This window comes from Puma concolor, chromosome B2 (assembly GCF_028749965.1).
Source record: "Puma concolor isolate L17-30 chromosome B2, mPumCon1.1.hap2, whole genome shotgun sequence".
In the NCBI taxonomy this organism is placed as follows: Eukaryota; Metazoa; Chordata; class Mammalia; order Carnivora; family Felidae; genus Puma; species Puma concolor.
Genome location: NC_141671.1, coordinates 30,248,182 through 30,273,846, shown reverse-complemented (window position 1 = coordinate 30,273,846; position 25,665 = coordinate 30,248,182). Strand labels below are relative to the sequence as shown.

The window sequence follows — 25,665 nt, the reverse complement described above, 5'->3', positions numbered from 1 at the left end:
ATCTCTTTCTCTCCTCCTTCCTGGGTGAAACCGGATTTTAGAGCCGCCCGCCAAGCATCCCGCTTTGCGCAGGCGCAGTCAGAGGCGGAGGCCGCGCCCAGGAGCGAGGTGTAGGGGGTGTGGCTAAAGGGCAGAGGAGGCTCTCGCGCTGGGTAAGGGACGTTCGGGAAGTGTCAGTTGGGGGCGGGAGGGGGTTCGAGAGGGGGTACGGGGGTGGGTTCAGGGGTCTACAGGGGAAGAGGGGTACAGGGACCAGGTAAAGCAACAGATGAGGTGGCCCGAATGGCCTTAGAGTTCAGGGTCCAGGAGGGTAGACTCGGGTATCTGTAGGAGAGGCGGGGGGGGGGGGGGGGGGGGAGATGGGGTGGAGCGAGAACTGAGAACCTGCTAGAGTGCAGGGAAGCAATTGGGAGATGAGGGGGGAGTAAGGGATCGGAATAATTCCTTCAGGAAAAAATCCGATTAGGCTGTAGCGAGGGTGATAGGAATCCCAGATTGGGAGAAAATAGGTGAATTCTGGTGGGAGGGTGGGGAGACCTTGAAGAGACCTCTCTTGTGCTCTAGGACTCTGGAAAGAGGAGGGTAGGCGGCAGGAATGGCTGCAAAGGGCATAGTAGAGAGAAACTAAGGAACGTTGATAGAAGGGTTTGGGTGAGATGTCAGGAAGCTGGTTTTTCTGCCAAGGGATCTAGGCTGTCTGGATTCCCAGGGGACCTGGAGAGTGTCCTGCCCTACACGTGGTCACATTCATCTGGGACCAGGCCTTGGGCCAGTGCTGTAATAGGGAAGGACCGGGCGTCATGGCTTGGTGGTGTCTGGATGGGCTTCCTGAAGGCCTTGCTGAGCCATGGAGAGAACTCTGGAGATTGGGCTCACAGCCCCTGCACTGCATACCTCCTTCCTCACCTCCGACTAGGAACAGCAGAGACTGTAGGAACTTAAGGAGGAGGGTAAAGGCTCTGCCCAGAATTCTAAGAGTATGAGTAAAGACTAAGAGCTTTTTCTCAACCTGTCTCAGTTAATTCCCTCTACCTGATGGTTATTGCCATAGTTCTATCAGGAGCCAGGTTGGGTCAAGCAAGTGATCTTTGGGTATTTCCTACTTGGGAAGTTACTAAAGGATTATGATTTTGTTATTGTAGGGCTTTCTCTTTGGAAGGTGGCCTGAAAATTGATCTGGGGTGTCCTTGTTTCTACTGTTGTCCAGGAAAACATAGATGACTGGACACAGAATCTAGAGACTTCAAATGATGTGGAGATGTTTCGACCTTCAGGTCAGTGGGACCAGGCAAGGGGACTGATGATTGTCTCTCCCTCGGAAACTAACCATTTTTGTCATTGTGTGTGATTCCTCAGGTTCCACTGGGCTGATTCCCCCATCCCACTTCCAAGCTCGTCCCCTTCCAACTCTATCAAGAATGGCTCCCACCTGGGTCTCAGACATTCCCCTGGTCCAACCCCCAGCCCATCAAGATGTCTCAGAGAGGCGGCCAGACCAGAGACCTCAAATGATAATGTGGGAACAGGATGTTTCTGGCAATGTGCAGGAGCCAGGGCGGAGAGGCAGGTAGGGATTCATTGTTGCTTTCCTTGGGTTTTCTTGCCAGTGAGCCGCCTTTTTTTTTTTTTTTTTAAATGTTTATTTTTGAGAGAGAGAGAGAGAGAGAGAGAGAGCACAAGTGGGGGAGGGGCAGAGAGAGAGGGAGACAGAATCCGAAGCAGGCTCCAGGCTCTGAGAGGTCAGCACAGAACCCAACGTGGGGCTCCAGCTCATGAACCTGAGCCAAAGTTGGATGTTCAACCGCCTAAGCCACCCAGGCGCCCCTCTGCTGACCCTCCTTCACTGAAATAGATTCCTTACCCTGTTGCAGCCCTTAGTTCCATAATTTGTGCATTTTTGTATAAGCAGTTACTGGAGCTTATAATGCATAAATAACAACGCAATGTGCTGGATGGGGATAGCAAAAATGAATGAGATACTGATATCAATGAACTAAAAATCCAAAGGGAAGAGGTAGATTGACCAACAACCGACGGTAGGTAATGAGCATAATATGAGGCAAGACAAAGAAGTGCAAAGTAGGAGTATAGATAGACTGTACTATGGTAGTATGCATTTATTCTGATGGAGTGCTTGCCATTAGAGCCGGACATGCTATTTGTCGATGTTATGTCTGTAAAAATTCTGATTCTTGTTCTTGATGTTTCATGTGTGTCTTTTCCCAAATGTACTGGAATGTCATTCTGCCATTTTGCTCTGGAGTGGGATTGCAGGTGGGTCCACCTTGGACCCTGTCCAAGAGGAAGGAGCATGATGACAAAAGAGGAACACTGGAGTGGGGGTCAGGAGACAGAGACTGCTGCTAGTTTGGCTACCAACTAGGGTCCTTTGGCCAGTCACTTAATGTCTCTAGGCTATAGATCCCTGCCAGTTTGTTTGTTTGTTTATTTGTTTTTAATGTTTATTGATTTTTGAGAGAGAGAGAGGAATGTGTGTGCAAGCTAGAGAGGGGCAGAGAGAGAGGGAGACAGAAAATCCAAAGCAGACTCTGTGTTGTCAGTGCAAAGCCCAACATGGGGCTTGAATCCACAAACCATGAGATCATGACCTGAGCTGCAGTCGGACACTCAACCGACTGAACCACTCAGGTGCCCCGATCCCCGTCATTTTGAAAGTAAAATCCTGTGGTTCTGGGCCTCAGTGAAGGAGTTGCATCAAGAGCCATGTTAACATAAGCTGGTTTAAACTTTACAAGATACCAGTAGACTATGTAATTTATCGATGTGCTATCAACTCCTCATATGGTATATCTAACGCTCAATAAATGCTTTTAAAATTTTTTTTTTCAACGTTTATTTATTTTTGGGACAGGGAGAGACAGAGCATGAATGGGGGAGGGTCAGAGAGAGAGGGAGACAGAGAATCGGAAACAGGCTCCAGGCTCTGAGCCATCAGCCCAGAGCCTGATGCGGGGCTCGAACTCACCGACCGCGAGATCGTGACCTGGCTGAAGTCGGACGCTTAACCGACTGCGCCACCCAGGCGCCCCTCAATAAATGCTTTTAACTAATGCCTGGTCTCACTCTTGATACTGGAAGCCATGACCTCTCTTCCTCTGAAACTTCCTCAAACTTTTCCTTGCCCTTAAATCAGAATTCAGAAATCTCTGGGTGTCTTCCAGCCTCTCCATTTCAAAATGTGTGGCCTGATGATGTGTGCATTTGATGTTTAATGCATCTGCCTGTACATAGCTCTCTCAACAGAGGTCATATTCCATGATCTCAGCTAGCCTTTAGGTCCTGTGAGCCCTGATAGTGGACCTAATCTGCTTAGTAGGGGCATGATAAATGACAACAGTAATGGAAGTGCAGATATCCCCATGGCCCAAGTTCATCCCCCTCATCTCCACACACAGGGCAGAGGGACCCTCTTCTGTCTCCGTTTGTCCCCTTGGCCACCCTCCCAGCACCAGAGACAGGTCTCACTTGTGCTAACCTGTCTTTGAAGGTCTGTGGAGCTAGAGGGGTCACAGGCCTTGAGCCAGCAGGCTGAGCTGATCTCTCGGCAGCTGCGAGAGCTGCGGCGACTTGAGGAGGAGGTCCAGGTCCTGCGGGAGACTTCATTGCAGCAGAAGATGAGGCTGGAGGCCCAGGCCATGGAGCTGGAGGCTCTGGCTCGGGCGGAGAAGGCTGGCCGAGCTGAGGCTGAGGGCCTGCGTGCTGCCTTGGCTGGGGCTGAGGTTGTCCGGAAGAACCTGGAAGAGGGGAGCCAGCGGGACCTGGAGGAGGTTAAGAGGCTGCACCAAGAGCAGGTGAATGTGGGGATGAGAAGAGTTCAGCTTCACAATGGTGAATGGGGCAAAAGCTTCCCAGCAAACAGCAGTTTTCGCAGATCAGGCCCTGTGAGCAGTGGAGTGATGAGATGTTCGGTGAGGGCGAGAGAGCAGATGATCTGGAAAGAGGGATTTGGCTGTTTTGGTCTTTATCCAGATTTCACTTTTCCCCCCAAGACTCAGGTGACCTCCACCACCTGAAGCCCTCCTTCCCCTTCCACTAGGAGGTAGTTTGTCTTTCTACTTCACTCCAGGTAACCACTTCGTGTGGGAGCATTGTGGGGGTGGTGAGGAGGGTGGGAGAGGGGTCTTAAGGTGGACTGGGGAGGGGAGATGATTCAGTCAGCAAGCCTTGCTCAGTGTTTACTCTTTGCCATCTCTGAGATAGGAGCTGGGACTCTGGGGAGGGCAAATTAGCCTGAGTCCTTGTGGGTGAGGCTGACAGCCTAGTGGGGGACATGCACATTCAACACCTAATTCAATCCTAATTCATTCTTTGCAACTGGGAGAAATGCCATGCAGGAGAAGGACAAGGGAGCCCTAATATAGTCTGGGGGGTTAGGGAAGACCACCCTAACCAGTAGACATGCTAAGAAATGAAACCATGGGTGAATCTCATTTTTTTTAAACATAATTTATTGTCATCCATTTTTTTTTAAGATTTTATTTTTTTAAATAATCTCTACACCCATCATGGGGCTTGAATTTATAACCCCAAGACTAAGAGTCACATGGTCTACCTACTAAGCCAGCCAGGCGCCCCTGGGTGAATTCCTTCATAACCTCAGATTGGGGAAGGCTTTTCTACCTATGAATCCAAATCCAGAGCCATTAAAAGACTGATACATTGGCTTTGTAATATTAAATTTAGAAATGACAAAATTAAAGATTATATACAGTTCGTATCACAGGAAAAGGCTAATGTCCCTCATATGCCTAGAAATTGACAAGGGAAGGGTAGCAATCTAGCCAGAAAATGGACAAAGGAGATAGTTCAAAGAAAAATATAAATGGCTTTTAGATTTATGAAGAATGCTTCATGATAAGAAATTGTCATTTGTGCTAAATAGGAGTTGGCTGGTTAGCTGGCACATGGGGAGGTGATGGGAGCTGGGCAACATTGGTAGCATGGGGGATATGAGGAGGCGAGAGGGGCTTGAGTGCTGGAGATAAGAGAGGCCCTGGATGGTGTGTGGACAGTGAGGCCTCGGGGCCTGTTCAGAACTTTGTACTTTACCTTGAGAGCAATGCGCAACTGTTGAAAAGTTTTCAATAGGGAAATGACATGATCAGATTTGTATTTTATGTCTAAAAAGACCAGTTTTATGGGGCACCTGGCTGGCTCATTTGGTAGAGCATGCGACTCTTGATCTTGGGGTTGTGACTTTAAACCCTAGGTCCAGTGTAGAGTGTACTTAAAAATAAATAAAATAAGAAGACCAGCTTTGTGATTTAAGTCCAAAATGATCACTTCATGGTATGGACATAGGGCTGGAGGGGGCAGAGTCCTCCCTTCCTAGAACTGCCTTTCCAACAGGGTGTGGCAGAGAGCTGTGTGGAAGCAAGATCATTCCAGATGATGAATAGGTGGTAGGATGGAGCGGGTGGTAGGGGGCCTAGGGAGGCCTTCTGAGCAGGTGACATCGCCCGAGGTCTGAAGAGTTGGGGGAAGCCAAGCCTCAGGCAGACTCCGCTGTGGGAAAGAGCTGGTTTGTTAGTGCGGAAGGGAGGGCATTGTGGCTGGAGCAGAGTGGGCAGTGGAGAGCGGTAGAAGCTGAGCTCAGAGAAGTGGGCAGAGGCCATGATAGGTCAGGCTTCACAGGCTGAGGGCAGAAGATGGGTTTTGTTGTCTGTGCCATGATAAGCCGCTGAAGGCTTTTTTGTTTTTTATGTTTATTTTTGAGAGAGAGAGACAGACAGAGCGTGAGTAGGGGAGAGGCAGAGAAAAGGAGACAAAATCTGAAGCAGGCTCCAGGCTCTCAGCACCAAGCTGGACATAGGGCTCGAACCCAGGAACCATGAGATAATGACTTGAACTTAAGTCAGCTGCTTAACTGACTGAGCTACCCAGGCATTCCAAGCCACCAAAAGCTTTCAAAGACTGGTCAGGAGTGTGTTGCTGTTGTACAAGCCAGAGATGAGGGTGGCTTGCTAAGGTTAGTGGCGTTGGAGACAGAAGTGAAGGGGGGAGACTGGCAGGAACTGCTGATGGATTGGAAGGTAGATGGACGACAATGAGGACTGTCTCCATTTTGCCATATGCAGTTGGGTGATTTGCTGGGTTGTTGTCTAAGGTCACAGAAGGTAGGGGTGAAGGGACAGGGCCTGAGCAGGAGCGGATTTGCCAAGTCCAGATGTAGTGAGCTGGCTCCTGCTGTGCCCTCTCTTCTCTCCACAGCTCTCCTCTTTGACGCAGGCTCATCAGGAGGCTCTTTCTAGTTTGGCCAACAAAGCTGAGGGCTTGGAGAAATCTCTGAATAGTCTGGAAACCAGGAGGGCAGGGGAAGCCAAGGAGCTGGCTGTGGCCCAGAAGGAGGCTGAGCTGCTGCAGAAGCAGCTGAGGTAAAGGGGGGGTGGACTTAAGGGGGACCTGGTGGTTGGTGGGTGTGGTGGGTCTCCAGGGTGCCTCACCGATTGCTGCCTTATTCCGACCCCAACCCTAGCAAGACCCAAGAAGATTTGGAAGCACAGGTGACCTTGGTTGAGAATTTAAGGAGATATGTGGGGGAGCAAGTCCCTCCTGAGGTTCAAAGCCAGACCTGGGAATCAGAGCGACAGGAGCTTCTAGAAACTGTGCAAGTGAGTGAGTACAGGGTGCCTCTGTATGGGGGCTGGACGTGGGGTGGGAGGGCTCAGGGATCAGATCCTGGGACGGGAGTGGCCCCCTGAAGAAGAGCACAGTGCCCAGGAGCGAAGGCAGTGCTGTCGAGGGGCAGCGTGCTGCCTGCTGCATGAGGGCCTGTGTGGAGGTTCTACAGAGGTGGTGGCTCTCGCCCTCCCTCTCCCATATGCAGCACTTGCAGGAGGACCGGGATGGCCTGCACACCACAATGGAGCTGCTGCAGGTGCGTGTGCAAAGCCTCATGCACATCCTTACCATGCAGGAGGAGGAGCTGGCCAGGAAGGTAGGCCCCTGGTGGCTCTCTGTGTGTGGGAGGCGTTCGCATGCTGCCAGAACCTCCTGGGATCTTCTTTTCTGTGAACACTTCTTGCTGTGACTCTTGCTGCTTGGTCGGGCCAGACCAAACAAAACGACACCCCACCCCCTTCCTCTGCCCCCGCCAGGAACCCACACTTCCACCCTTCCTCCACCCCGCAGGTTCAACCTTCAGATTCCCTGGAGCCTGAATTCACTAGGAAGTGCCAGTCCCTGCTGAAGCGCTGGCGTGACAAAGTGTTTGCCCTCATGGTACAGCTGAAGGCCCAGGAGCTGGAGCACAGAGGATGCGTGGAGCAGCTGAAGGGACAGGTTGCTTGACTCTCGCTCTCTTTCTCTCTATATCCCCCCCCCCCCAACCCCTGGCTCCTTACATGAGGGATGCTACTTGTCCAGCAAAGATTTATTGAGTGGCTACCATGTGCTGGGAACATAGCCCTGAACAGAGACAAGTACTACTGTCAGAGAGCTTGCATTCTGGAGCAGGGACCCACAACAGGCAAGCACACAATTAGATGATGTCAAGGAATTACGTGTGCTTTAAAGAAAAATGTAAAAGATAAGTGACGGAAAGAGACCATGGCGTCAGCCGGCTTTAGGTAGGATGGTCAGGAATGGCTTTTCGGAGGAGGTGACGATGCCCAAGGATGGCGGCATGGGCAGTGGCAGTGAGTCTTTGTGGGTATGTCACAGGTGGTTCCTCAAGGGGTGGGGGGGCACATGGAACATGCTTCTGAAAGGAAACCTGGACTCAGACTCCATTCTCAGGAACCCAGGCTCATCTCCCTGCATGATGTTCTCCCGGAGACTTTGGCACCAGCCCCTTCATTCCCAGTGCCCCCCTCCAGCTTTCCGCTCCAGCTGTGCCCTGTCCCGCATCCTCTCCTCCCACAGGTGGCAGAGCTCCAGGAAAGAGTTGTGGCCCAGAGCCAGGAGCAGGCCATCCTGCAGCGCTCCCTGGAGGACAAGGCCGCAGAGGTGGAGGTGGAGCGGATGGGCGCCAAGGTCTGTGTCTGAGACAGGCGGAGCTGAGGGAAGTCAGGGATGTCCCCGGAGTTGGGAGGGGACCCCTCTTTTTACTGTATCCTTCCCAGGCCCTGCAGATAGAGCTGAACCGAGCCCAGGAGGCCCAGCGCCGGAGGCAGCAGCACACGGCCACAGCTGAGGAGCAGCTGAAGCTTGTGGCCAATTCTGTCAGCAGGTATCTGGGGTGGAGGGTGGGTGGAGTAGCATTTTTGCTTCCCCAGCTTCCTGGGCACCTTGGAGGTTAAGAGTTTCAGGCAAGAGGGGCTGGAGAGCTGGCCATTGGAGGATGCAGGGCTAGAGGTGTGTAGCCCTGGAAAAGTCCCTGTGCTGGTTTTCCCCTGGGGCAGCCTGCTCCACATTCATCAAGGGTCACTTGTTATGACTCCCGTGCACGTTTGGCTGGAGGCGAGGCCGTGCTTCCTCCTGTAGTTCAGTTCCCCTGGAAGGATCTCCACCTTCAGAGTTGTTTGAGGATGGGGAGTGTGGATACTCCATCTTTCTTTCTTTAAAATTTTATGCCCTGTTTAGTTCGAACCACATTTTAGTCTATTTTATTTTATTTTATTTTATTTATTTATTTATTTTTAAATTTTTAACATTTATTTATTTTTGAGAGAGAGAGAGAGAGAGAGGAGCAGAGAGAGAGAGGGAGGGAGACACAGAATTCGAAGCAGGCTCCAGGCTCTCAGTTGCGGATGCGGGGCTTGAACCCACAAACTGTGGGATCATGACCTGAGTGGAAGTCAGGCACTTAACTGACTGAGCCACCCAGCTGCCCCTCTATTTATTTTAAAGCTGCACACCTACTGGCTTATTTGATATTCCATCTGAAATGTATGCCAGTTTCCTTTTCAATCAATTGCAAGTCTGTGTCTCTCATACCGACTTCCTAGGATTTTGCTTCTTGACTCTTGTTTTATAACCTTTAGAAAGACCTCTAAAGGAGAAACATACTTTCTTTGTGTGGGTAACAGCCCCTCCTCAGCTTTGGACTTTGGGATACTGAGGTGGCCCTCACAGTGCTCCTGGCACAGTGCCTGGCTTGTCATCTACACTCTGTAAATGTTTACCATTACCATGAGGCTGTTCTGAATGGATCACGTAAGAATATTGGTGTAGCAAAATTGTGGTGCCGGATAGGTCCTTGCCCAACATCACCTTCTATTGGATTTGTACCTGGAGGACTAATTTCACTTAAAAATTATGAAAAACTTCCACTTTGCACGGGATTGGAGAGACTAGTTATAACGAACCACCCCAGATTCAACTCCCTGCATGGGCCTCCTGTCCCCAGGAGAGCGGGAAGGTATGCTGTACACAGGGTTTTACTTTGGCATCAGGACATCACTGAAATGGTTGTTGCTAATGATTGGTTGCCAAAAAGTCCACAAGGCTTAAAACAACCCCGCTCAGATTATTGCCAGGTTTGTTAGATAGTCTCTAGATGGCCTGGAGACCTTGTCAGAAAATGGCTTTAAGGGGCACGTGGATGGCTCAGTTGGTTAAGCATCCGACTCTTGGTTTCTGCTCAGGTCATGATCTCACGGTTGAGTTCGAGCCTCGCATCAAGCTCTCCACTGATAGTGCGGAGCCTCCTTGGGATTCTCTTTCCCTCTCTCTCTCTGCCCCCACTCCCCCCAATAAAGTAAATAAAAACTTGAAAAAAATGGCTTTAATAAGAGCCACAGGAGGTGTTGGACGCATCTGCTCACACCATTTTTTAGATAACTGATCTCTACTGTGCTGCTAGGGATATAACTGTCAGCCTTTGTCTTTCATTTATTTTCCAATTGGTACAGACTTGGACTCTCCTGGGGTATTCCACCCCTGCCCTGAGATGCAGGTCCTCCTCCCAGCGGGGGCTGTGTAGGCTTCTCAGCTTTCATGCACCACGCTGGTCCTGCTTTGGGCACAGCCAGCTGATAAAGCACGGGTATCTGGCCTTCACTGGTATCAAGGAATTGTTGGAGAGAATAGCTTTGATCTCTAATGCATACCAGTGATCAAAAACTAGGTTATGAGAAATAAACCTTGCAGGTTGCTTGAAAAGATACACAGTCAGGTAATGCTTTCTTGGGGTGAGGGCCCCTTAGAAAACTGATGGAAGTTATGTACTCTGTTTCTTAGGAAAAGTGCACCTAAATGCTGTATACCCAGATGTGGCATACAATACCAGATTACCAAAGCCAGGAGACATGTTCAGGCGCCTGCAGGCAAAAAAGTCCAAATCAGCTAGAGATGAGCCAGCTTTATGGCACTCGTTGTAGCCTGTGTGAATCATTTGTACTGAACTCTACTGTGTATATGGGCTCTGGGTCCAGATGAGGTATGTGACCCCATGAAGCTCATTCTTGCTCATTACTGCAAGGCTCTTGTTAAAGACACTGATTGTGAGGACCCAAATGAGAGCCTTACTGTAGGTTTGGGGACCAAGCATAGCTGTGCTGTCCTTATGAGAAAGGGGATCATTTTTTTTAATGTTTATTTATTTATTTTGAGAGAGAGAGTGTTGAGCAGTGGAGAGGGGCAGAGAGAGGGAGAGAGAGAGAGGATCCCAAGCAGGGCTCCGCATTGTCAGCGCAGAGCCCCATGAGAGGCTCGAACTCACGAACCGCAAAATCATGACCTGAGCCGAGATCAAGAGTCAGACACTTAACCAACTGAGCCACCCAGGCGCGCACCCCTCAACTGGATCATTTTTATCTAACACACACCAAAGGACTTAGGCTCTCGGGTTTTCTTCCTTATTTGGCTGAGGAGCTCAGGCGTGACTGGCGGGACAAAGAGTTGGTGCTCCAGCCCTGGCTTCAGCTTCTCTTTTTCCTGCTATGTTCTGCCCTTCCCTGCTCCCCACATGCTAAGCAGTAGAGGATAGAAGTTGTCCCTACAGGTCACATCAAGTCCTTTTGGGAATGAGGTGGGGTTGAAGTGTCGCTAACCTCATGTCTTCCTCAGCTTCCAGACCTGGCTCCAGAGCACCGTGGCTGACATGGAACGGGCCACCACACGGCTTCCCAGCCTCAGCAGCCGAGTCAGCTATGCCGTCCGCAGAGTCCACACCATTCGGGGTAGGTAGGGCAACTGCCAGACCCACTGTAGCCGTCTTCCCCCATCTTTTTCATCCCACACCCGTCCCCCTGCCTACATGCCACTAGTCCCTGAATCTCTTCCCCTTACTCCCCTCTTCCCTTTTCTCCTCCTCGAACTCCTCTCTGTTGTTCTCTGCCTTTTCTCCTCCAGGCCTGATGGCTCGAAAACTGGCCCTTGTTCAGCTGCGCCAGGAGAGGTGAAGTTTAGGGCACTTTGAGGTGGATGGGAAGGAGTTAAGGTGTTGTTTGGTGGGACCCCAAACAATGAGGACTGAGGAGGGATGGGGGCTTAGGGATCAGGTTGGGTGATTTCCCCTCTTTCTCTTCCCTGCCCCAGCTGCCCCCAACCCCCACTGGCCACAGATGTGAGCCTTGAGTTGGAGCAGCTGCGGGAAGAACGGAACCGCCTGGACACAGAACTGCAGCTGAGTGCCCATATCATCCAGCGGGAGGTGGGCCAGGCCCGGGAGCAAGGTACTCTTGGTGCTGGAGTCCCTGGGCTGAAGCACAGGTCTGAATTGGGTGCCTTGTGGGTGGAGAGGAGGGAAGAGCTGGGGCCTGGCAAGGGGAGGCCTGTGAGTGCCACCTCTTCCCAGGGGAGGCGGAGCGGCAGCAGCTGAGCAAGGTCGCCCAGCAGCTGGAGCAGGAGCTGCAGCGGACCCAGGAGTCCCTGGCTAGTGTGGGGCTGCAGCTGGAAGCAGCTCGCCAGGGCCAGCAGGAGAGCACACAGGAGGCTGCCAGTCTCCGACAGGAACTGACCCAGCAGCAGGAGATCTATGGGCAAGGTGTGCCGGAGGGGAAATGGGTTTACCCTGGAGGACTGGGGGCAGCAGAGAACCAAAGCTACCCCTGTCACACCCCATTTGCACCTCCCCACCCCCCCAGCTCTGCAAGAGAAGGTGGCTGAAGTGGAAACTAGGCTTCGGGAGCAGCTCTTAGAAACAGAGAGGAGATTGAATGAGGCTCGGAGGGAGCATGGCAAGGCAGGTGAGATTTGCTGGGATGCACATGGGCTTCTGGGGAGATTCAGGAAGTGTTGGACATAGGTTTTTTAAAAGCTGTTTTGGTAGTATGCAAATAATGAAGTTATCAAGAAATGGCACAAATTCTCAGGTGGTGAGCACACTCAGGTAGCCAGTGCCCGTATCAAGCACTGGCATGTGACCAGCCCCAAGCCTCCGAAGCCCCTCCCAGCCACTCTCCTTCACAAAGGCAACACCCATCCCAACCTCATACCAACAGTTACCCCCAATTTTTTTTTTCCCATAACGCAATATGCATTTATTCTTTCACAGCCCTGGAAGCGAGAAGCTAGAATTCTGAACTCAAGATGCACACAGGGTTGGTGCACACAGAGCCTAGAGGCTCTGAGGGACAATCTGTTTTATGATCCTCTCCTGCCTTGTGGCAGTTGCTGGCAGTCTTTGGTGTGTAGGCACATCATTCCATTCTCTGTCTCCATCTTTACATGGTGTTCTTTCCTGTGTGTGTCTACCCCCAACATTTTTTTTTCAAGTGTTTTATTTATTTTTTTTGCAAAATTATTTTGTTTTTTTATGTTTATTTATTTTTCAGAGAGACATAGCTCGAGTGGAGGAGGGATGGGGGTGGGGTGTGGAGAGAAAGAGAGAGAATCCCCAGCAAGCTCCAAGCTGGCAGTGCAGAGCCTAAGACAGGGCTCAAACTCAATGAAACTGTGAGATCATGATCTGAGCCAAAACTAAGAGTTGGACGCTTAACTGACTAAGCCACCCAGGAGCCCCCCAAAGATTTTCTTTTTAAGTACTCCGCACCTAACATGGGGCTTGAACTCAAAAACCCGAGATCAAGAGTCATGCTCTACCTACTAAGCCAGCCAGGAGCCTCCCCCCAACTTTTTATTAGGAAAAAGTTCAAATACCTACACAAGTTATGAGTCACGTAATGCCCACTTGTATACCTCTAACTAGATGTTAACAGTTAATTAATCTTTTTCAATTAAAAAAATGTTTATTTTGAGAGACAGCAGGGGAGGAACTGAGAGAGAGGGAGAGAGAGAATCCCAAGAAGGCTCCATGCTCATCAAGGAGCCAAACGTGTGGCTTCATCTCACTGCTATAAGATCACAACTTGAGCCGATATCAAGAGTTGGATGCTTAGCTAACTGAGCCACCTAGGTACCCCAAGATTTTATTTTTTAGGTAACCTCTATACCCAATGTGGGGCTTGAACCGATCATCAAGAGTCACACGTTCCGCCACCTGAGCCAGCCAGGTGCCCAGCCGTTCCTAATCATTTGCTACATTTGCTCTATCCATATATACACATACACTGATACATGCGTTTTTTTGGGGAATCATTTAAAATAAGTTACAAACATTATGACCATTCAGCTGCATCTCCTACAAGGAGGAAAATTTCCTACATAACCTCAATATGATTGTCACATTAAGAACATTAATTGCATAAAATCTAATATCCAGTTCATATTCAGATTTCCCCTAAGTTCAGGGATGGGGAAGGTACTTTGGGTTCACAGGACCATAGGGTCGTGGAGCATTAGCCACCAGACAGAAGAGACAGTTCTAGAGCATAAATGGCTTCCCTGAGCCATAGAGCTGGGGGCCCGGTGTTCCTGCCCATCATTCCAGTACTGTTCTCATGGTGCCTCTTTGCCTCTGGGCTGCCCCACACCTGTGCCCTCTGTGCCCTGGCTTCCACATAGTGGTCTCCCTGCGCCAGATGCAGCGCAAAGCCACCCGGGAAAAGGAACGGAACCAGGAGCTCAGGCGCCTGCAAGATGAGGCCCGGAAGGAGGAGGGGCTGCGGCTGACCCAACGCCTGCAGGAGTTAGAAAGGGACAAGAACCTTATGCTGGTAGGGGATGGCAGAGACCAGGGCCCTTCTTGAGCTGGTGGGGGAGCAGAGGTGTAGAAGAAGGAGGCTTGGCTCTGCCTGGGCTCGGTGGCGTTTAACCCTCTCCTTCCCAGGCCACCTTGCAGCAGGAGGGTCTCCTCTCCCGTTACAAGCAGCAGCGACTGTTGGCAGTTCTTCCTTCCCTGCTGGATAAGGGGAAATCTGTGGAGTCCGGCCCCAGGGCCCCAGGGTCTTCAGCACGTGTGCCTCCAGCAGTAGCACCCACCAGCAGAGAGTCCATAAAAGGTAATGGTCGATGTAGGAAGGGACACATGAGGGGGACTTTAGCAATCTTTCCTCCAGGCACTCTTAATGCATGAGCATTGTTCTCCATGACCCTTGGAGGCCCAACAACCTCTCTTATCCATGCCTGTCTTGGGCCAGAGAACCCTCTCCCTCATAACTCTCCCATCTGATGCCCTGTTCTCTGCGCGGTAGTTGCAACAGCCTTCTCTTGGTGGGCTCCTATCCCTTGGGGTCTTCTTTCCCAGGATCGCTCTCTGTCCTGCTTGATGATCTGCAGGGCCTGAGTGAGGCCATCTCCAAAGAGGAAGCTGTTTCTCAAGGAGACAACCAGAACTATCCTCCTCCAGTCTGCCTCTGAGCAGCGGGCACTCTGAGCAGCTGGGGGCTCAAGGTGGGCGGGGAGGATCTTGGAGAAGTGGGGTGGGGTAGGGAGGTCAGCCAGCTACCCTCATGGACACGAGCTACCAAGATGTCTGTGAATTCTTCTGTGGCACAATAAAGATGAATACAGTAGGAGCCATGTTGTCTCTGGGAATGGAAGGGAATTCTCCCAGCAGCCATCGCTTTCCGGAAAATGTGAGGAGTCCCACACAGCTATTTCTCTAGGTGGTGCCTTTTTCAAAACCCCTTTTCCTGGGCTGCTTGGGAAGTTTTTTGAGAAGCTCCAGGTTTTCTTTATTCTCAACTTTTTTTTTTTTAATTTTTTAATGTTTATTTTTGAGAGAGGGAGACAGAATGCAAGTGGGGGAGGGGCAGAGAGAGAGAGAGAGGGAGACACAGAATCGAAGCAGGCTCCAGGCTCAGAGCTGTCAGCACAGACCCTGATGTGGGGCTCGAACTCACGGACCGTGAAATCATGACCTGAGCCTAAGTCAGACGCTTAACTGACTGAGCCACCCAGGCGCCCCTCAACTTTTGTTTTAAAATTCTTTACCTCTTGGGGTGCCTGGGTGGCTCAGTTGGTTTAGCGTCTGACACTTGGTTTTGGCTCAGGTCATGATCTCACAGTTTCTGAGTTCAAGCCCCACTTCAGCCTCTCTACTGTCAGCACAGAGCCTGCTTCAGATCCTCTGGCCCTCTCTCCCTCTGCCCCTCCCCCACTTGCACTCTCTAGAAAAAGAAAAAAGAAACCCAACTCTTTACCTCTGGAAGATAATCACTGTCAGGAATGAGGAATATAAGACATCACTCATTTGACAGGAATCTCAGAGCTAAGGCGGTGTCCTTGTTCAGAGGCATTCAGAGGCTGCAGTGGTGGCTTGACGGGTGGGTCCCTGCTCCCACAGCACTGACATCAGGGCAGGGGGGACAGATGATGGACAAGTACCTAAGTGGGCAAAGCAGCATTGCCATGAAGAGAAGACACATACAGTGATGTGATAGAACCTGATTGGGGAGAGACGGCTAGATGAGGGGACAAGAAAGGCCTTGAGGGGGAGATGTGTGGAGACCTTTGCTGCGGAAAGCAAGCAGAGGAGCCACACCGGCAGCACTCCAGAAGAGTCCTGCGGAGGACAGACAAGCACAGAGGCCGAGTGGGAAGGGAGGACCTGGTAGAGGGGATTTTTATCTAAGTCAGTAGGAAGCCCTTGGAGTAATTTAAAGCTGGGAAGCAGCCACACAATTAGGCTGATTTTTTTGTTGTTGTTGTTGATGTTTAATTTTGAGGGGCGCCTGGGTGGCGCAGTCGGTTAAGCGTCCGACTTCAGCCAGGTCACGATCTTGCGGTCCGTGAGTTCGAGCCCCGCGTCAGGCTCTGGGCTGATGGCTCGGAGCCTGGAGCCTGTTTCCGATTCTGTGTCTCCCTCTCTCTCTGCCCCTCCCCCGTTCATGCTCTGTCTCTCTCTGTCCCAAAAATAAATAAAAACGTTGAAAAAAAAATTTAATTTTGAGAAAGAGCATGAACGGGGTGGAGGGACAGAGAGAGAGGAGGACAGAGGATCCAAAGCGGGGTCCTTGCTGACAGCAGCAAGCCTGATGTGGGACTTGAACTCACGAACCAGGAGATCATGACCTGAGCCAAAGTCAGACATTCAACCCAGGAGCCCCTAGGGTGACATTTTTAAGAGTTAGTTTGGCTGGCTGTGGAGGACGGGGTTTGGGTGCGGGGAGGGATGAAGAGTGGGGGCTAGGAGGGTACTGGGGTCTGGGGAGAGATGGGCTCCAGAATGGGGAGGTGGGTTGGGCTTGGCTTGGGGAGTGTGGGGGGGAAGGAGCAGAATGAAAGTTTCAAGTGACACCACTGTCCCTCACTAGGAGGCACCAGATGAGGTGGGGAATAGCCTGGGGAGGAAGGGTGTTCTGTTTGGAAGGCTTTCTGAGAAGCTCACTAGACCTTCAGACCAGAGGAGGCTTTCCTGAGGAAGAGGTTCTAAGGGGGTCTCTGAGAAACTTCGACAAGACTTGGACCAAGGCTTAAAGGTCCCAGGCAATGGGGGGCCACAGAGAGCTGGCACCAAGGACCAGGGAAGCAGTCACAGGGGCCGGTGAGCAGGGTTCCAGAGAGAGGAGGAAGAGGCTGAGATGACTGGGGAAGCAGAGGCAGGTCCCTCCTAAGCCTCTGGGCTGTGACTGATGGAGCCTGCTCTGGGGTGGGGAGAAGGAGTCAGAATGTCCTCATACTTCTCACCTGTCATCACCCCAGTTGGCTTCTGGATGAAATTCTTCAGATGTCACTGCTTGGGAGGCCCCCTGGGTGTCTGATGAAGGCACATGCTGGAAAGCAGTCTAGAAGGGGAGTGGAAGTTCCAAGGGTAAAACTGAGTCCCAAGGGGGAGGCTCGGGGTGCTGGCTGAGACCATCCCAGCTGCATCCTGTGTGTTTAAACAGGAGCAACTCTCCCTGCTCCTCCCCGAGCGTCCTGCCTCCCAGCCCCTGTAATTATACTGCTTCCCCACGCAAGGCTTGCTCCCATTCCTTGGCTTCCAATGGCTCCAAGGGATGAAAGGTAGAAGTCCCTGTGATTACGGAGTTGAGAGCTGGGTATTGATTGCTTCAGGGTGTGTAGGGAGGAGGATGTGAAAACAAGGGTGGGGTGACCAAGGTCTAGATCATTGATAGAGCTGGGATGGCTGGGTCCCAAAATGAGGGGGGGGGGGACTAAAATGAGGGACGCCACCGTCAGAGGTTACACATCAGCCATGGCCTTCCAAACGGGTTTGACCAGTTAGGTTCTGATGGGATTCCTTGTGTCACTGGGCTGGCCCCTCCCCAGAGATTGGACACCTCCTCTCCCGCCTCCCCTATAAAGTCTCATGGGGTTCCCAGGCACCTAGACTCAGCCCACCCCCAACTTTGGGGGCCAGGAGATAGCCATGATGTTCAACTGGAAGCTACTGGGGATCCTGGTCCTTTACCTGTATGCCGTAGGTAAGCCAGGAGTGCAACCTGGGTTGTTGGAAGATGGTCAAGTGAGGTGAGGGTGAATTAGATGCGTAGGGATGGAGGAGATTCTGGGTATTCACGTGAGGAGAAGAGTTAAGAGGTTGAAGGTGATGTAGCTCAATGTTTTTACTGGTTCAGGTGTAGGTCCATGTGGCAATTTCAATCAGAATCCGGTTGTATAGGCAAGTATTCTTCACAGCTGAGGACTGTGTGAAAGAGGGTGGGTGTCACTGCAGAGGCTGGGATCTGGGTGCCACATGGGCCCAAGGTGTAAATGGCTTTGGAGGTACAGACCAGCACAGAGACCGTGCTATTGGGGGTCCCAGCCAGGGTGGATGGAGCTTATATCAGGTCCTGTCAATTTAAAGTTGGTCAAGTTAGGGGTGCTTGAGTGGCTTGGTCAGCTGGGTGTCCGACTCTTGATTTCAGCTCAGGTCATGATCTTATGGTTCATGAGATTGAGCCCTGCACTGGGCTCAGCACTGAGTGTAGAGCTTACTTAAGATTTTCTCTCTCTCAAAAAATAAAGTTGGTCAAGTTAATGATACCAGATAGGGTTCTTATGTCATTTTAAGATCAAAGATACACTGTAAATGTGTAAAGTTTCTTTGAGAGTTACTTTTTAAAAATTTATTTTCTTTTTCTTTTTTAATTTTTTAAAAAAATGTTTATTTTTGAGAGAGCACAAGCCAGGGCAGAGAGGAGCTGAAGCGGGCTCCGTGCTGACAGCAGAGAGCCCGATTTGGGCCTTGAACTTGCAAGTCATGAGATCATGACCTGAGCCAAAGTTGGATGCTCAACTGACTAAACCACCCAGGTGCCCTCCCCCCTTTTTAAAGTTTATTTATTTTGAGAGAGAGAGAGAGAGAGCAGGGAGGGGCAGAGAGAGGGAGAGAAAGAGAGAATCCCAAGCAGGCTCTGCACTGTCAGTGGAGAGCCTGATGCAGGGCTCAAAGGCACCAACCCTGAGATCATGACTGGAACCGAAATCAAGAGTCGGATGTTCAACCGACTGAGCCACCTAGGCACCCGAGTGAGTTAACTTTTGAGATGTGTTTGTGGTGTCAGCTCAGGGTGTGGTCTATCTCAGAGATGCTATGCCTTCTGAGTCTCTAGCTGGGGGAGGAGGGATCTGGCCCTCATCACCTTTTACCTTTCTCCTTCCACCTCCACAGGCATCTCAGGCAACGGAGACCACCCCTCTCACCCACCCACAGAGGCTGGAGAAGAGGATGGGTCCCCAACATTGCCTCAGGGCCCCCCAATCCCTGGTGACCCTTGGCCAGGGGCACCCCCTCTCTTTGAGGACCCTCCACCTCCTGGCCCCAGTCGTCCCTGGAGAGACCTGCCTGAATCTGGAGTCTGGCCTCCTGAGCCCCCAAGAACCGATCCCCCTCAACCTCCCCGGCCTGATGATCCCTGGCCAGCAGGACCCCAGCCTCCAGAACACCCCTGGCCACCTGCTCCTGAAGTGGACCATGGATCTCAAGAGGAGCCAGATCTTGACCCACCCCGGGAAGAATACAGATAGAGGGATTCCCCAGAGGCATCTCAGTGCCCTCCAAGCCCATCTGAACCCTTCTGATTCCCCTTCAGTTCTCCCCAATTTATCCTCCATTTCTTTCCTCATTCTTTCAATTAATTCTGAATTCTCAGTATTTCCTGTCCACTTTTGAGTTCCGCCCACATTTCCCCACCAGTTTTCTCTGACAACTGAAGCATACACCCCTACCTCATGTCCAGTCCTCCCCCAGTACTTGCTTCCCAACTTCCTCTTTCCCACTCCTGCCCCACACTGTGTTTTCTGCTGCCGCCTGGTGGCCTACAGCTGCAAACTATCAGGAGACCAAAACGGCGCTTCCATGAAATGGAAAAATAAAAAAACCCCATGTTTTCTTAATTTTGAATCTAGGCTGCTTCTTTGCCAATGATTAGGTCTTTGAATATTGAGATGCCTTCCTCAGAGCACAAACGTACAGAGATCTGGAAGTAATATGAGTTCCTGGCTTGCCCATAATTATGCATAAGGATGTGGAACTCAGCAGAAGGAAGTTGGAAATGTAACTATCAGAATTACAAGGGCATTCAGACCCACATTTCTCCCATTCTGGAACCCCTATTTTGGAGAATGAGAAACCAAGTTATGTCTCTTTTTAATAGCTCATGGCTTGCACACCCCTGGCTGAACATGAAAACTTTCCCAGGGGTATGTGGGCAGGACTAAGTTCTAAGGGGATCAATTTCCAGAAGTATATGTACCCCTTCCAAAAATGAATCTGCCTGATGACTGTACCATGTTTTCGTTTTCCACTGGTGTCCGATAACAAACCACCCTTCTCCCTCTGGACAGAGAAAAGCCAAGCTCTCTTGCTCACCTTGAACTGGAGGAGAGTGCTCTTCCTAGAGCTAGCAAACAAAAATCAGTGGGGAATAGAAACTTAGCAAACAAAAATCAGTGGGGAATAGAAACCAGCCCTTTCCATCTCATTAAGAGATGCATCTTTTTTTAAAATTTTTTTTTAACATTTATTCATTTTTGAGACAGAGAGAGACAGAGCATGAACGGGGGAAGGTCAGAGAGAGAGGGAGACCAGAATCCGAAACAGGCTCCAGGCTCTGAGCTGGCAGCACAGAGCCCGATGCGGGGCTCGAACTCACAGACCTCGAGATCATGACCTGAGCCGAAGTCGGACGTCCAACCGACTGAGCCACCCAGGCGCCCCAAGAGATGCATCTTAAATAAAAGCTTATTCTGTTTAATCATCGTCAATATTTGTAGTTTTGACCAACTGTATCTTGTAATAATTGTAGTTATAAACCCACTGCAGCATAACTGTTCGTAACACAGTCTTATGGTCACAGAAAATAAATTTCAATTTATATACATATTTTTGTTACAGAGATATATGAAAAGACTTCCCCCCAAATACAATAAAATACAAAAAAAGCAATACAATGAAAATATATTTCATTAGGATAAAACTAGGAAGAGTGGAATGGAAAAAACTAAACAAAAATAAGTTTAAATTTGCTGACTGGTTAAAAGGCTTGCTCACTTATTAAAAGGGTGTTGTAGATATGAAAATGTTGCAGCATTTCATCTGAATACAGTTTTTTTTAAATGTTTTTATTTATTTTTGAGACAGAGAGAAACAGAGCATGAGCTAGGGAGGGGCAGAGAGAGAGGGAGACACAGAATCTGAAGCAGGCTCCAGGCTCCGAGCTGTCAGCGCAGAGCCTGACTCGGGGCTCAAACTCACAGACTGTGAGATCATGACCTGAGCTGAAGTTGGACGCTTAACCGACTGAGCCACCCAGGCGCCCCCATCTGAATATAGTTTGAAAGAGTGATGTGATTTTTAACAGGTAAGTATATACAATTCCCTGGAAAGTATACCCTTTACAATATTCAAACTTATGATTAAAAATGTTAACTGTTCACTTAAAAACGTGTAAAGCATGCATAATTTTTAAAAACTTCGTTAAGGGAGTGTTTACGCTGGAAAGTTAAAAAGGCAGGAGCCAAGGGATCTCAATTGCCTAATGTCAATCAAGTGGTTTACCAGGGTTGGGCGCTGAAGAGGGGCTAAAAGAAATTGTGCATGACCTTAAAATTCACACTTGAGATCAAATTTGTTTACACGGCAACCCCCCCGCCCCCCATCAAAACCGGTATGTGACCAGTTTGGGAAAAAACCCAAAAAAACAAAAAAACCACCTAATTTTAGTTTAGAAAGAATCCTAGAACACGTAATAATTGTAGGGGTGAGCCTAGAATTTAATAGTTTCCAGTGTGGACTAGGTTCACGAGATTCAGTCATTATCTTATACCTTAATATGTCCATCAATGCCAGGTGCCATGGGGGAATATAGAAAATAAAAACAAACAGTTTCCACTCTCCGGAAGCTTAAAATTAAGCCGGGAAAGAAAGGATTTGTATGAAAAGTTAAATAACAATGTCACAGACAGGATGCGAGTAACTAAATAATTATATGAGTAAGCACCAAATAGCCTCGCCAATAAACGCCGTGAGTCCAGAAGGGAGTCACGGGGAGCTGGAATAGTCAGAGGAGGCTTCCTGGAAGAAGGCACGCGCGCGCGCGGGAAGGGCAGGTCGCCGGGCTGCGGGCCGGGCTGGGGAGAATGTGGGTAGGGGCGGCTCCAGCGAAGGCGCAGGCGCAGGCGCAAACTTACCCGACGCCCAAGCCCTGAAGGACCCACCCCTGCTCACCGGTGCTCTGCCAGTCCCCGCCTCCTGCCTTTTTGGTGCCGCTCCCAGTGTCTGGAAAGGGCTTCCTGTCTCCAGCCGGTGGTATTTCTCTTCAATGACGCCGCGCCCCACTCACCTGCGCCCCCTTCCCTGCGCTACCGCGGTCTGCGGCGCAACAGTGCGTGGAACAAAACTCAGAGGGTAAGGATTTATTTCCGCCTGCCCTCCGCTCCTAGGCCTCGAGCTTCTTGGGGGCAGAGACGGCCCTGCACATTTCTGTGGGATCGCTTTACCATTTTGGTGCCTGTGCCTCCCAGTGTGCTGTCACTCTCAGCAGCCTCGCCTAGGGCTCCCACCGCTGGGACACTGGCGTGCTGGAAGAACCTGTGTTTCTCCCTCGCATCCTCGCTGCCCCCACCTCTCTCCCAACCTTTGAAGGATGACCGATAAATGTGGGGGTATCGACATGCCAGCCCTTTGAGCCCGGTTGCCTTTCATGACACGTTGCTTGGGCTCCTTCGCACTAACCCACTCCTCCTCCCTCCTCCTCCGCCCTCACCTTAAAAAAAAAAAAAAAAAAAAAAGTCCTCTTGAATCTTTGTCTCAGGATCTACTTCTGGGCATCCCAGCCTGGGTCGCAAAGTATGGTTTGCTGCAAACCACTGCGACTACTTATGACTTCATGTGCTGTATGAGCACTGTTGCCAAATGCTCTGCAGATTAAGCTCTCACCTAATTTGCACAGTAACCGCATCCTTACCACCATTTTGGATCCAGAGAGGTACTGTGACTCATACAAGAAAAGACAAATGGCAAAACTGGGATTTGAACTCAGGTCTGTCTACTAAGCCAATGTCTCCGATTTTTTTCTTTTTTTTTTAGGTTTTTATCATTTATTTATTTATTTTGCGAATGCGAGAGAGCGAGGAAGGGGCAGAGAGAAAGGGAGAGAGAGAATCCCAAGCAGGCTCCACACTGTCAGCGCAGAGTCCAATGTGGGGGAAGGCTCAAACCCATAAACTGAGATCATGACCCGAGCCAAGATCAAGAGTCTGGTGCCCAACCGACTGAGCCACCCAGGTGCCCCTCCAATGTCTCTGATTTTAACCACTATATTTCCCCATCCCTTTATTTATTATCTGTGTAGCCCTGACACTGAATATAGTGCCTAGGTCTTCATGGACAATTAATAGGTTATATTAGGGTTCCCCAGAGAAACAGAACCAATAGAGTATATATGGAGGTTTATTATAGGAATTGGCTCAAGATTGTGGAGGCTGAGAATTCCCACAGTCTGCCATCTACAAGTGGGAAAACCAGGAAAGCCAGTGGAGTAATTCCAAAGGCCTGAGAACCAGGAGTGCTGATGATGTCCAAGGACAGGAGAAGGTGGAGATGCCAGCTCAAACAAGGAGCAAATTCACCCCTCTTCCTGTTTCTTACGTTCAGGCCTCACAGAATGGATGATGCCCACCCACACTGGCGGCAGCAAGGTTCTTCCCGTAGTTCAACATTCCCATGCTAATCTCTTCCAAAAAACACCTTCACAGATGCACCCAGGAACAATGTTTTACCAGCTATCTGGGCATCCCTTAGCCCAGTCAAGCTGACACATAAAATTAACCATTGCATACATGTTTCATGAATGGCCGAATTCATTAATAAATGGCAAGTTTGGGCAACAGGGAGTAGACTGAAATGGTTAGAGTGAAGGGCTTAGCACCTGGAAAAGAGGGGGTTATTGCTGGACAGGTAGGTGGGGGGGAAATAGGGAAGCCAGGCTTGGGAGTTTATATCTGAAAGTGTTTCTCCTCTGGGGCACCTGGGTGGTTCAGTTGGTTAAGCGTCTGACTCTTTATTTTGATTCAGGTCATGATGTCACAGTTCATGGGTTCCAGCCCCACGTAGGGCTTTGTACTGACAGCGTGAAGCCTGCTTAGGATTGATTCTCTCTCTCCCTCTCTCTCTCTGCACACACACACACACACACACACACACACACACACACACACTCTCTCTCTCTCTCTCTCTCTCTCAAAATAAATAAATAAATAAATAAATAAATAAATAAATAAATAAATAATGAATCATGTTTGAAGTGTTTTTCCTCCGATAGAATTGTGTCCAGTGGTGGGGAGGCTCACATGCAGGACTGGGTGTTCTGTGGCAGGGTTATATGGGATGGAAGGGAAGCAGTCTAGAACCCTCAAACTGACCAGTAGTAATCCCCCAAGCCAGATGAAGTTCGTTGGGAAAAGAAAGAGAAAATAATTAAAAAAAAATTTTTTTAACTTAATTTATTTATTTTGAGAGAGAGAGAGAGAGAGAGCACACAAGCAGGGAAGGAACAGAGAGAGAGAGGGAGAGAGAGAATCCCAAGTAGGCTCTGCACTGTCAGTGCGGAGCTCGAACTCATGAACTGTGAGAACCTGAGCCAAAATCCAGAGTTAGTTGCTCAACCAAATGAGCCATCCAGGAGCCCCAAGAAAATAATTCTTAAAGGAGAGAGAAAGTGAGGGAAAAGTCCTTGGTGTAGCCCAGGCAGTTGTCTAGGACTCTACATCATGCTGTCTTATTTAATTTCCACATTATTATGGTTTTCATGTCTTCCCCCCCTTGTAAAGTATGAGTTTCTTGAGGGCAGAGACCGTGCCTTGTCTGTGTTTGTATGCCTTCTTTCCTAGTACATGACCCAGAAGGTATTCAATAAGGCAAATTATTAGCCCTGCTTCAAAGATGAGGAAACTACTCTGAGAGAGGTAACTCATCTAAGACATCACCCAAGTGCCAAAGTCAAGATGATGTAGGACTGCTTGCTCCAAACCAGTTCTTCCCCGTTTGACACAATAGGTGGGTGAGTGGGAGGGAAAAGGGGGAGGCATGAGGTAATTGGAGATTTTAATACCTATTAATAGGCAGCAGGTATTGACACCCAAACTTGGTGTGTTTATCAGTTGGAAAGGAGACTGAGTGGGACTGGAGGGTATGGAGCATTAACACAGGGGAACCCATTGTGCCAGCTTATCCATTCACTGCTTCTTCCCATCTACTTTGGCTGACCTCAGCTAGGAGTGAATGCAGTGGGGACAGTATTGCATCTTATGTCAACAAGGAGTCATAGAATCAAATAATACAATAGGATCATGGATTTAGAGAACAATAGCTCAGTACCTTGGACTGGTAGGCAGTCCATAAATGCTTGGTCAATGAAAGAAAAGAATCTAGAACTTGTATCATGGTATACTCTAATTATAGAAGCTGAGTTAACTTGGGAAGGCATCAGGCACAGCCCTCAGCCTTTGGGCAGGCCAGTGATGTCTTTGGACTAGACAGAAGAGATGGTTGTCTGCTCTTCTTTGAAGATCTCTGGGCAGGGAAACTCCAAACCACTCATTTGTTCATCCATTTGCCCAAATGACAATCGTTTATTGAGCATCCACTGCGTGGGGTGCTAGGCCATGGTAACAATCCCAGGAAGCAGTTTCAGTCCTCCCTGCCCTTAAGGAGCTCTGTCCGGGGAAGAAACAAACATGTCAATCATGGCAATAAAATGTAATAAAAGTTAAACCACAGAGGGGCATTCCCCTGAAGAGGGGAATTCCTAACTCCTCTGCTAATTTCTTGTTTCAAATACATTTGAAAACTTGCTTTGGTATAAATTTAAGCTCTCTTACTGTATATTTTCTCCCTCTAATCTTCAATTAAGTGCCCCACTGGGTGCCCAGCGCTAGCTCAGAAAACTTGTTGAATTTAACCAAATCCACCTTCCAAGCTATTCACCTCCCCCCCGCCCCCCCCCCCCCCCCCCCCAATATCCTCAAATA

At 49.8% G+C, this 25,665-nt stretch overlaps 2 protein-coding genes across 10 annotated transcripts; both read left to right on the top strand.

The window, feature by feature from the left end:
* The first annotated feature begins 20 nt into the window (after positions 1-20).
* CCHCR1 (coiled-coil alpha-helical rod protein 1) lies at positions 21-18,927 on the top strand. 9 transcript variants are annotated; one of them, XM_086706502.1, is made up of 19 exons: positions 21-152; positions 1,143-1,274; positions 1,357-1,567; positions 3,509-3,812; positions 6,232-6,395; positions 6,497-6,632; positions 6,848-6,958; positions 7,153-7,302; positions 7,885-7,995; positions 8,085-8,191; positions 10,972-11,084; positions 11,257-11,302; positions 11,443-11,579; positions 11,702-11,890; positions 11,991-12,092; positions 13,810-13,961; positions 14,075-14,246; positions 14,492-14,637; positions 18,806-18,927. In XM_086706502.1, exons 2-18 carry the CDS (start codon positions 1,259-1,261, stop codon positions 14,602-14,604), a joined length of 2,334 nt encoding a protein of 777 aa, XP_086562628.1. In that variant the 5' UTR covers positions 21-152; positions 1,143-1,258; the 3' UTR covers positions 14,605-14,637; positions 18,806-18,927. The 9 variants fall into 9 exon arrangements, 7 of the variants coding, with proteins under 7 accessions (XP_086562628.1, XP_086562629.1, XP_086562632.1 ...); XM_086706503.1 differs by having other exon boundaries at positions 39-152; positions 1,208-1,274; XM_086706504.1 differs by lacking the exon at positions 21-152 and adding an exon at positions 238-256 and having other exon boundaries at positions 1,208-1,274.
* On the top strand, positions 17,485-19,530 carry PSORS1C2 (psoriasis susceptibility 1 candidate 2). Its single transcript, XM_025917328.2, has 2 exons — positions 17,485-17,615; positions 18,806-19,530. Exons 1-2 carry the CDS (start codon positions 17,561-17,563, stop codon positions 19,159-19,161), a joined length of 411 nt encoding a protein of 136 aa, XP_025773113.1. The 5' UTR covers positions 17,485-17,560; the 3' UTR covers positions 19,162-19,530.
* Positions 19,531-25,665: the final 6,135 nt, after the last annotated feature.

What these genes read in the sequence shown, in the direction of transcription:
- CCHCR1 (XM_086706500.1), top strand. Translation starts at nt 801, where the DNA reads ATGGCTTGGTGGTGTCTGGATGGGCTTCCTGAAGGCCTTGCTGAGCCA. An exon ending in GGAGATGTTTCGACCTTCAG is followed by an intron (nt 1,275 to 1,356) that starts GTCAGTGGGACC and finishes GTGATTCCTCAG; the next exon opens with GTTCCACTGGGCTGATTCCC. An exon ending in GAGCCAGGGCGGAGAGGCAG is followed by an intron (nt 1,568 to 3,508) that starts GTAGGGATTCAT and finishes CTGTCTTTGAAG; the next exon opens with GTCTGTGGAGCTAGAGGGGT.
- PSORS1C2 (XM_025917328.2), top strand. Translation starts at nt 17,561, where the DNA reads ATGATGTTCAACTGGAAGCTACTGGGGATCCTGGTCCTTTACCTGTAT. An exon ending in CCTTTACCTGTATGCCGTAG is followed by an intron (nt 17,616 to 18,805) that starts GTAAGCCAGGAG and finishes CCACCTCCACAG; the next exon opens with GCATCTCAGGCAACGGAGAC.